Source organism: Limulus polyphemus, unplaced genomic scaffold (assembly GCF_000517525.1).
Source record: "Limulus polyphemus unplaced genomic scaffold, Limulus_polyphemus-2.1.2 Scaffold571, whole genome shotgun sequence".
NCBI lineage: Eukaryota > Metazoa > Arthropoda > Merostomata > Xiphosura > Limulidae > Limulus > Limulus polyphemus.
The window spans coordinates 356,074-368,286 of NW_013666181.1; the positions used below are offsets into that span (position 1 = coordinate 356,074).

Consider the following 12,213-nt stretch of genomic DNA (forward strand, 5'->3'; position numbering starts at 1 on the left):
ATACTAGCCTTCCTTTATCATCCCTCAAGGGTCCTATCCCTATCCTAACATTTTTTTCCCCTTAGTGTATTCAAAGAAATCCTTACTATTACTTTTTACATTTTCAGCCAACTTTTTTCATACATCCTTTTTGATGTCCTAATTTCCTGTTTCACCAATTTTTTGATCTTCTATAATCTTCTAAGTCTCCTGTCATACCAGTCAATTTAAATTTCTGAAATTTATTATGCTTTTCTTCAATTTTATTTCTTAAACTCTTTGTGAGCCAACCTGGTTTTTCACTTGTAGCTACCCCTTTTCTTTCGATTAGGAATATGTTTACATTGAATATTTAAAAATATATTTTAAAAAATTTTCCACATCTGATCAGTGTCTCCAAATAACTCAGCTGCCCAATTCACGACAGATAACTCTTGTTGCATCCCTTCAAATTTGCTTTTTTTGGAATTTGTAACCAAACTATCATTATTCCTTAACTCCGTATGCAGCAAAACATTGAACCTAATAGAGCAATGATCACTTGTACCCAGATGTTCCCCAATTTCCACCCTCTCAATCATTTCTGTATTTGAAGTTAACAATAAGTCTAAAATAGCATTGTTTCTAGTTGGTTCCTTGACTAACTGGTGAAGAAACCCATCTTGAACATTTTCCAAAAACCTTTCTCCTTCATGGTTTGATTCTAGAATTTCCCAATCTATATGCCTGAAATTAAAATCACCCATAATTATGACTTCATTAACAGCTGAAATCTTAATCTCATTTTAAAGTTTTTCACTAATTTCATCAATCAGTATCATTTGGTTGTCTGTAACAAATTCTCACTAAAAGCATTTTCCTTTTATATCTATTAATAGAAACCCAAATGGATTCAATCTCTTTGCTATTCTCAACTTCAACAGGATGTAACTCACATTTTACATATAAAGCCATTTCTCCTCCCCCTTTTAATACTCTATCCCTATTAAATAGCCTGTAACCCTGTATTTCAAATATATTTCTATCTATTAAGTTAAATAAACTTATTTAAAGTTTTAAAGCATTGGGAAATAAATAATGTCTATTGTTATCAAAATTTATATCACATCATTTTTAAATGGTATAAGAAAAATCTATAAACACATTTTGAATAACTTCTTTAAACTTATCTTGTACAAATGATCATTTGTAAACTTCAGTAATCATAAACATCATTAAAAAAGAATTAAAAAATAAACTTTTCAACTGTTTGTAATAAAACTAATAACAAATTTAAATATAATAATTCCATTCAATGTAATCAAATGCCAATCAGGCTTAGTAGTCATTAGTGAAATAGCAGCACTTGTTGTATTTTAATGATTAGCTACAAAAGGTAAAAATATTGGCCCCATGTTTTTATACTTTGATAATTTCAAGATTGTGCCTAACACACAGTTACCTGATCTCTACAGCAACTAAAGATCCAAGGACCTAGTATGAATAAGAACAAGTGTAATGATATGTATTGGTGAAGTTCAAGCAAAAATAAATGATTAATTAACCAAAGAATGACTGAATATTATAGGCTTGTCATCACAGTGTAAATACTCCTTCACTTTGATGATTAGTCTCTAATGTTTAATAAGGATAATTCAAACAATCAGAAGGCACTAGTTGTAACAATGATACAACAACAGGACTTCACTGCAAGTTCTGGCTTTCTCAAAAATCAGAAATGAATATTTTCCCCTCAGAAGTTAGACATATTTGAAAGTTCCATAACTGCATTCACAGCTCTCTGTAGCTAACCAACCAGAAAACAGATACCACGAATATATCTTTCATGTCACAATTATAAGGTATCCCCAATATACAAGGTAAGGTAAGATAAAATGGATCTATCCCATGAAACAGTAGATAATTTCCTCGATTAGTCAAGTTACAAAAAATAATACCCAGGCTGAATTTAACACATGACCTTAACTGGATTTAAGATGTTTTAATACAAACTTAGAAAAATTCAAAAAATTTGTGACATAAAATACAAACTGTAGGAGAGTAAGGTAAGTAATATTTGCATACTATATTGCTTTACAATGATTAATGGTTGCCAACATTAAATCTAGGATTTCCAGGTGCCCGCTGGATCTAGATAATTGTATGCCAAGTATTTAGTTCACCTGATGTGTCAGGTGTAGTGAATTAAAGATCATGTAAAAAATAATTTTTAATTTGAAGTAGATAAAATGTTTTGGAGAATAAATTGAAATGATATACGAAAGTTACTGGTAAAATGCAATGCCATCCAATAGAAATGGGGTCAGTATGACAATGTTATACAAGAAAAAAACTGAAGAAATCCTTCAACTACATACTTTGAGGTTGTGTAACATCCTGGCACTTGCTTCTGAGATTTTTATTGTTGGTGTATTCTTTACTTGTTGGCTTAGCAGCCAAAGAAGTAGAAATAGCTTTACCATGACTTAGTTTTCCTGTCAGCAATCCTAAATAAACAGAAACCCTGGCTTCATCAATGATTTACTATTTCAGGTATCTGAAAGTTTTCCATCTATCTAATGAGGTTCTCGTTTTTACAATTATAATTGAATATTCAAATGTAAAAGGGTGAACTGTAACTATTTTACACACTTGTCATTCGACAATGACCAGTATATTCCCTAGCTCAAACAGGAGAACTTTTTAATGATAAAGAGGGGCTCTGGTGTTAGAAACAATTTTACTAAACTGATATGCATGAAAAAAACAAATTTCTCACAGTTTACACCATGAATAAAGGTTTTTCTGCTGCAAATGTTTAGCGCTTGAGCTGCAGCTTTATAAGAGGAATACAGAAAAGACTCAGACTATTTTTACAGGGCATTTGTAGAAATAATTATATGGAACAGAGTTTGATATATTTATATTTCCTGTTAGTTTGCATATGATGTAATATAATAAGTTACGCTAACTATAATTATTGATGAATCTCTTCAATGTATTGGGTGCATTTAGTTTATAGCAGTATAAAATGTTAGAATTAGCCAAGAGACACATTTGATGTTTGTAGAAACATTAGAAAAGTACATACACATACAAATCACACTATTGATAACTTAGTGGTCAGTATTGCTAATAGGTGTTGATATCTACAATATAAATTTTCTTGGTCACTTTATGTTCCAAAGCTCAAATAAAAATATAGTACCAATTAAACTGGCACAAACTAAAAGTTGACATAAAATTCATAGAATAAAAGTAACATACATATATCACCAACCCGAACTGTAATTTATCTCTTAGACTAATATATATTTTATTCTTGTGTTTTCAATCAAATACAATTCTTTAGAAACTGACATCAGTTGAATATGATATACTGATATCCAACAGATATGTGAAAAATATGAAAGAATTGTGTGTCTGATGATAAAAGCATGACATTTGGTAAATAGTTAGGGCATGCCTTAATAAAGGTTTCTGGTTATAGATTTGTTCAAAGATGGCCATGGCAATCATTTTACAAAATGGACATTAATGAATGGTTTGAGTTTCTGTGTATGACATATTTGTATTGCCTTTGGTGAATGTTACAGATTCAGTTTTCAATATTTCTGTTTCAGTAACCAATCACTCACACTGCTTGCCACTTTGGGTGTATCAAGTTTGCCATATGTGGATTTTAATGTGCAAATATCAAACTGCTCACCGTATAAATAATGATAAAATATGTTTGATGTCAGCGTTACTGTCTTCTAACTATATTTTCTTTTTGTCTGCTTTCATATGACATCCCAGTCTTACTGACTGAATGAAGATGGTCAAAGTATATCAGATAGTACAACATGAAAAGTTTAGTATCTCAGATATACAGTGTGTGATACATTGGGCCAAATGTGTTCTGTGTCAGCAGGACACATACGATGCACCTCACTGTCTAATTGTTTCAAAGTGTGCACAAATGGAACAGGTTACAATACCCTTCCTGAAAACCTCATTGGCTTCTAAACATTGATTGCTTGCCAAGCACAATAAATATATCATGATTAAATGATGGCAAGGACATAGAGACACCTTTCTAACATCACACTGCCAATTGGAGTAACTCTTGTAGCCTGAAGTTCAACAAAACAAAACTTCAGCAAGCAAAGGAAAACACCTCATTAATAAAATACAGATGTCTTCAAGACATATGCCTGTCAAAGCTTGGAATGCACTGCCCCTAGAACTAAAACATGTTTCTTTTGTGATGGACATGCGGCTGGGGAAGTTCTGTACACAGCTTCAACACTTGAATTTAACACCCATGTCAGATACCCATACCTGATAACACAATAGGCTAAATACCATGTTCAGTGTTTAGTCTTTCTCTACATTGAAGTAATAGACACAAATACATATATAAAGAACAAGATGCTAGCAGTATTAATCATAGTACAGCATTTGCCAAATTGATGTCCTTTAATGAAGAAGTCTGCATACACAGTTAAGTTGCACTAGATTTCAAACTGAACAGTCTGGCAAATCTATACCATGCTAGGCTGGAATAGTTTGGGACTGACATGATTTTGTATGTGCATTCCACTAGAGTGAAAAAAATCGAGTTCTTAATTACTTTCCTGACTTGAATGAAACAAGAAAGAGCTGCTCTCCTTCCTGAGTACCAAAGCAGCAATGCTTGAAACCAATAATGAAGACACCAGCATAGATCACAAAAGCGTACTCTATGATCAGCCCAGAGAAGTCATTGGCCTTAATCCATGCACACATGAGGAGATAGACACATGCTTCTTGTTATATGTGCAAGATTATGTGAAGCAATGATTTAGTAAGGTGTTGATATGCACAAATGTCACTAATATGGTAATTCTAGCAATGATATCAGTCCATCACTTCACCATCACTGAGCTGTGAGTTGCCCTTGCCACGGGGAGGATCTACAGATCCTTAGCAGCTCATGAGATGGCTAGAACATTGAGTTCTGACAAGTGTCTATCTCTGCCTTCCTCACTGGGTGTCATCCTTTGGAGGCAGGGGTTAAAAAGTCAACTTGGGATACCCGTAAGTATTTTGACGAAGTCACACCAACATTCTGCAATTTAGCTGCTAGACGTCTCTGAATGAGTGGCTGATGATATTGGAACGTTTTGTTGTACTCATGTATAACAGAGTCATTTGTCAATAGCATGTCAATGACACTCTAGTTTACATAAGTCACGTATTTTTAGATTATTTGACAACTTATTGGCATTTCAAAATGATTAAAACTTGATATAACACTAATATTTGAAGTTTGCAACCCAAACACTTGATACACATAATTTTGCTACTAACCAATAGTGGTCATCTGTTTAATATGGTCGCTATGTCTGTCATAGGACAAAACTGCAAAAGCCCTATAGCCAAAAATCTTTATTAGGGTCTACCATAAATGAGTGTCAAATTTCATGTTTTTATCGCTAAAGGTACAGTTTTTAACAAAAATCCACTGGACTATGATAAGGATATAAATGCTGGACATACACAAATACACTGGTAAAAAAGTACCCAGTATTATCGTCACTTGAGTTTAATGATAGTAACATTTTTTTTAAATATTGTTTAATAAGGTACCTAATATACTTAACTTCAACTAACAATTACTTGCTAATTTGTTTACACAGTAGGATACAGGGTTGTGTGCTACCAAAGTGCTTCGGAGCACAGCTCCAGCAACTGAAATTGGAGCTAATTCTGACAATTCAAAAACTAAATATATATATATATATATATATATAAGGTATTCAATTTACGCCTGAAATTAAGTGTCTTTCGTACCCAAACATTCATAGTGTCAGAGAACAGTCTATATTGTGTATTTAAAAGGTACACAATTTAAAAAACATATCATTTACATAATATACAATGAAGGTCGCTTTTTTTAGCTATTCGTGTTGCCAGGATAGGAGACATGCAAGGCATTATAAAAGTCAAGTTTGTTAATACTGTAGTGCAGCTAGAAAGTTTGTTTGTTTGTTTTGAAGTTAAGCATAAAGCTACACAATAGGCTTTCTGTGCCCTGCCCACCACGGGTACCGAAACCCGGTTTCTAGCGTTGTAAGTACGCAGACATGCCGCTGTGCCACTGGAGGTCGCAGCTAGAAATATAATGAATTAAAATAGGATATGCAATTTCAAAACTTGTTTTAATGCTAGTAATTTTAATTTAGTACCCATTTGATGATTTTTTTCTTTGCTGCTTAATAATTTAAAGAAAGTTGAGTTGCATATTTTCTCTCGTATTTACGCGTATTTCATTTGGTACTTATGTAAGTTGTCTCAAATAATTTGCTGAAAAATAGACAAAAATAAAAATTAGCTTTTGAAAATATGATTTTTACCCTGATAGTGACGTCACACGTCTGACAAATTTTGGCACTATAAAAGTTAGTACTACACCACTGGTGAGATGTTTTGTCACTTCCCCTAATGGTACAGGTGCAACAGGAAAAGAACAGCTATTTCTAGGATACAAGTAGTTGAAAACATTTCAAGATTTTGAAAACATTCTTGTTAAGGTTACTTTTTACATCAGGGGCGTAGCCAGCACTAAAGATTGAGGGAGGGGGTCTTTTTCCAAAAATATGTGAACCTTTTCTTATACATAAAGAAGTGATCTACATGAAAGTAAAGTGTTTATTTTTTAAAAAATTAGAATATAGTGGACCTATAAAACTTTTTTTATAGTATTGAGGTGGTCATTCGATCCCCCCGCCCGACTACACCCCTGTACATTACAGCACAATGGTGGGAATGGTGTCACTCAATAGAACATAGCTTGTCTCTGGTACAAATTTTAGAATTGCGATTCTGGTAATTAAAAAATTAATAAACGTTCTTATGTTACGTGAGAGTTACATCACACCCCATAGGGATAGTGTCGGCCTCTTCCCGGTGTGGAGAAAGGGGCTGAGACGGGCTAGATAAAAATTAAGGCATACACTGTAGTATTTAGAAAATGAAACAGCTTTAACAGTAATTACTGCTCATTATGTGTCGCTAAGGTGCACGGGCTACAGGGGGAAGCTAAGGTAATTTTGAGGTAGTTTTAGCCCCAGCAAGATCCCCTTTTAACGTAGCTCCTGACTAAAGTTATAAAGCTATTGTTTGCTTATTGGTTTGTTTTTTGGGGCAAGACAAAATTAAATGCGTCTTTTAATTTTTTGTTTGGCCCACTAAAAGGGTTATTCCAATTATGATTAAGTTAGAATACTTATATATAAGTAGCTTAAAAATGGAGAGACTAATATGAGATTTTGGAGCTTACCTTTTTTAGGCACCAAGGCTTTTAACATATAAATGCAATTGTCATCTGAAGCCCACGCATGCATTTTTCTGAACGAATCTTTTCCTTTTTCGGTCAGTTTCTCCCAAGGTTTTGGTTTGGAAAGCAGTTCACTTACAGTACCTTGCGAAAGACCAAGCACAAACTTGGCAAAAAGGCGTTGTCCAATATTATGCATACTCAATAGCTCCCGCACGCACCGAGAAATGTTTAATGTGTTCAGTGTTTCATTTGCATATTTTTCCATACATTGACTCAGGCACTCTTGGAGTTTGTCTAAAGTCACGTGATCACAAGAAAAACCTTTAGATTTGGGAAGTTCACTCGATTTGGTTCCATTCTGAGGTGGGTGTGTGATTGGGAGACACCCATCTGTGGATGAGGTTGTCACAGGTGAGGAACTACCGTGATCTTCTTTTTTTAATATATTGGTATAAGTGGATACGATTTCTTTACCTAAAAGTGAGCCAAAAGTCTCTACAGTTTGAAGTGGAGGTGGAAGGGTATTTTCCAGAGGAGAGAGAGTACCTGCAAGAAAGGTGCAAAAAGTGCTTAGTAGTTAAGAATAATGGGTCAAAAATTTGTGTTTTTTACCAGAAACTAAAAATGTATTGTAAAGAATTTATAACTTTCGGCGTGTTTTAGTGATGTTCCCTTGTAGCTTAGTTCAATGCATCATGTACGTGAGTATTAGATAAATCGGGAATGGGAGTTATAAAGCAATACCGATGTAGGCAGGGATACCAATGATACAGGCTAGTGCCTGTCAAGATTTTTTGAGTTGTCATCAGTTTATGTACACAGTGTGCAGTGTTGCCAGATTGAACGATTTTTGGCATTGGGCAATAAATTGTGCTACTTTTAAATGTTTCCAAAGCTACACAATGAGCTTTTTGTGCCCTGTCAACCATGAGTATCGAAACTCGGTTTTTTATCGTTGTAAGTCCACAGACATGCCGCTGAGCCACTAGAGGGCGAAAAGAAACAAGTCTGATTTATCGGGAATAGAAGTTCTTGATAAAGTTCATTCCAATAGAAGTAGTAAAGAATCCACATTGTTTTCTTTATAAAAGTCAGTTCACAACGACATCAAAACTAAAACTTATAGATTATACCTTAATTAGACACACCTTGTGAGATAATAATTTATATTTTGTGTAATTTTACACCATCACTGTGAAGCAAAGAACAGCATACTGGTTTGCCTCTGTCTGCCCGTCCCGAACTGGTGAACAAGATTTCTTAAAATTGATTATATTTGGAAGTTGATGGGTCAAAGGTCAAGGTCACTTGCACATAAAAAAAATCTTCCGCAACTTTATGGATATGATATTTCGTTACAAGACGAATCGATATTGAACAAACTTATACAACAGGTACTACATATAAAGTTATGGACCCGGTTATCTTTTGAAGGTCAAGTAAAAAAAAATCTCCAATCTTGTGAACATATCTGAAGACTGGATGAATATATTTTGACAAAACTTATTCAATAGGTACTACACGACGAAATCGGAGAGACTTGAATATACGTTAGCTCACCTGTCTCCTAGTGAATATTATTTGTGTAGGTTGTCCCCCACACGGGTTAGTTTACTGATTTACAACGCTCATATCCAGGGTTGGATTCTCCGTGGTGGACAAAGTGCAGGTAGCCCTTTGAATAGCTTTTCGCTAAAACGCCAACACGAGGTTCTCCTAGCAATGTTGTGTGGATGGTTGATTTGTTTCTTTGTTTTGCGTAAAGCTACAATGGGCTATCTATACTGTGCCCGGATTTTAGCGTTACGAACTATTCAGACTCACTGCTGAGCCACTAGGGGGAATGTGACGGATGGATACTAATATATGATTATGTAAAACAAATGCTAAATTGTTAGTAACGTGATTTGTTGTGTCTAACAATGAAATAAAAAACTTACAATCTGAAGTTTAAGCGAGAATGTCGAGATGAGTTAGACAAGACAGTTGTGATACATAATAGATGAATAAAAGAAATATATTATTGTGAATACCCGTTTGAGATTCACTTGTGATTTAACGTTGTTTTTGAGAAGTGTCTACTTCTGTTATTTTGTATAATCTAACGAATTATATTATTTCTTCTCATTCTTTTTTCATATTTCGTCATTATTTGGTGTGAGCCAATATTAACAATGTTGCTTGTTTAAAAAAATTGTACTTGTGTTTGAGCTCGGACACTGGTATATTTCATTACAAAGTCTTGGCTACATACCACTTAGTTATTGATTGTTGATGTTTTGTAAAACGTTTATTGTGGTTAATTAATTTGTATCGTATTCTGTTAGTAACGTGGTTATTTGATACTTTAAACCTGTTGTGTGGTTTAATTTATTGCATTTAAAAAGAACTACTGGACGAAATACTTTGAAACATGGGATGAGCTTTCTACAGATTATGTAACTTCTGCAAACAAAATATTTTTTATATGTAATGTTTGTATGAATTTGAAGCTTTGTGAATTTGAAAATATTTTACAAACGTACAATAAAAATAACTTTATTACCATACCACAGTTATAAGCAAATCGAAGTTTCACACGACCGAGTGTAATATGAACTAAGTTTACCTCGTCTTTTTCTACATACAAAATAATATATCATACTACAAATTGAGTATATTATTATACATTATTTTATATGAAAATCTGAAGTTTTTGTTGACATAAAATGATAAAGCACATTTATAAAAATTCAGAACTGTAATTGTAGAGGAAGTTATTCACATACATGTTTTTCTTGTAACATATCACGAGGCTACGCTTTTATCACTTTGCTCTGATCTCTATGCGATGCTCCACTAGACTAGAAGCCGTATTAACTTATATAGCTAAAAATACAGAAAAAAAAGCTTTCATTACGAGTTTAAATCATTAGCCTATGACGTCTCAAAGGTGGTATATAAGCAATTACATTACACCACGAGGTGGAGAAACAGTGACTAGAACAAAAATCGATAAAACTATTCTTGTACTGAAGTTAAAAGCTTCAAATTTGTTCAAAACTATTTCGACTTTCCTCCTAAGTGTTATGAGTACCGTATTATACTCAGAAAATATCCTGGATATTCACAAATACTGATATTTCCGTTTGGAATGCGCTGAAATCAAAATTAGCGATTTTGTAAAACTTTTGTATATAAAATTAAAGAAATAAAACTTATTTCGTGAAATTTCAACTCTGGAGTTTCGTTTAATGTGTGGAATAATGACAACAAGTTTATTTTCTATATATATATCAAGTCAATGGTAGTATTATTTTCACTCTAGGCAGGATGCATCCATCCGGGCATCCTAGTTATTTGCACCATGCCACCTTTCTCTAAGTAATGACCCCTTTCTAAGTATGAGTGACAAATTATTTTGTATTAGTCTAGTGGTGATTTTGTTAACATAATGTTAAATATGCAACTGAGCTCCTGTTAATAATACTAGGGAACTAGTATAAAAAATACTGAGTTAAAATTAAGAAAGGTTATGTGTATATATACATATATTACATTGCCTGACGAGAACTGAAATTGGGTGACTTTTTTCTGGCGAAAATCTGGCAACACTGACAGTGTAATAAAATACAAAACGAAAGGCAAGTAATAGGCTTAAGGAGAATGTTACCGAAAGGCACTTATGGCATAAAATGAAAACATATGTTGGAGAATTCAGTGAAGTTATTACGGCGGATGTTTCGTTGCCATTAGCCGTAAATAATGGGAAGTTAAGGCTAATTACACCAGGTGCCAAACATTTTGGAACTGGAACTTGGATTACTTCCGGTTCTATAAGTTATTTATGGTAGTACTGACAAGGAGTGTTCTTCCTTATCAAAGTGAACGTAGCGAAAAGTGTGGGGAACTTACCTGAGCAGAGAGACATTCATATTATTACGTGAATCGAGTCGCTGTCTTTGGAAAGAACAATTGATCATTAAGGTATGGATGTTGTTTTTAATGTTTTCAGAGGTTTAGGTAATGACTTATGTTAAATTGCTGATGGATGAAGCCGTTAAGGTTGATGCTAAAAATTTGAGTTATGTTTGAAGTATAATGAGATAATACCAAAAAGGCAGAAACTCCTTTGAGTGTAATTATTGAAGAACAGTTTTATAAAAACTAAATGTTAATCGGTTATGGACCTTGTTTATTGTTATAAATTTTGGTTGTAATTTTACATACATTTTTTATATACTACCTAATTTGTCTATACTTATCTGGGTATTGACTGGAGTGCTAAAATAAAATAAAATATGTTTTTCGGTATTTAATACAGGTAGTGGAAAAAGGATTGTAATGTGTATTCCTATATTAAATTGAAATTAAATGTGGTCATATAAGAGAGATATTGGTAATAGTCCTGTTAACATCAACCCATTGATATATTTTTGACGAGTATTGAAGTAAGACAATTTTGATAAAATTATAGCAATGTCAAGGAACGTTCTTACGAACATCATCAATCTGAACCAAAAAAAAACAAGAGAGAAAGCTTGCCACTAGGTGATTTCCAGTAGCGACAGAAGCGTAAAGACACTTATTTTGGTAAAATGTAAGCGACACAAGAGCATATTAGCTTTAAAACAATCTAATTTGCTGAAAAACTTTGAAATATTTGACATATATGAAGCTGTAGTAGATCAAAGTGCCAAGTACGACAGCGCAAGATATCCGTCATATTGATCAAGGAATGTAACCGCGTTTACTATCGATGAGAATGAGTGTAATTATTGAACTTTTATTATTCTACTGTCTTTTTTGTTTAAACATTTTTGTTTTTGTTTTTTACACTTCGTTTTACAGAACGTTTTTGTATCATCTCCAACTGCTTGGGCCTCTTCCGGCTATGGTAAGATTCACAGGCTGGAGGATCTGTAACCCACAAGAAAGTATAATATGTAGTTTTTATATAACAATAAGGG

The 12,213-nt window shown here is 33.5% G+C and overlaps 1 protein-coding gene across 6 annotated transcripts in view; it reads right to left on the minus strand.

Moving 5' to 3' along the window:
• LOC106459171 (homeobox protein cut-like) overlaps window positions 1–12,213 on the minus strand; it is a 132,995-nt gene that overhangs the window by 22,025 nt on the left and 98,757 nt on the right. For 4 of the 6 annotated variants that reach the window (XM_022385607.1, XM_022385604.1, XM_022385603.1 and 1 more), the window contains 2 exons: window positions 7,265–7,810; window positions 2,337–2,465 (listed from right to left, as the gene is read on the minus strand). In XM_022385607.1, coding sequence (XP_022241315.1) covers window positions 2,337–2,465; window positions 7,265–7,810 — 675 coding nt within the window. The remainder of the gene's footprint in view (window positions 1–2,336; window positions 2,466–7,264; window positions 7,811–12,213) is intronic. The other 2 variants (XM_022385605.1, XM_022385608.1) reach the window with 2 other exon arrangements.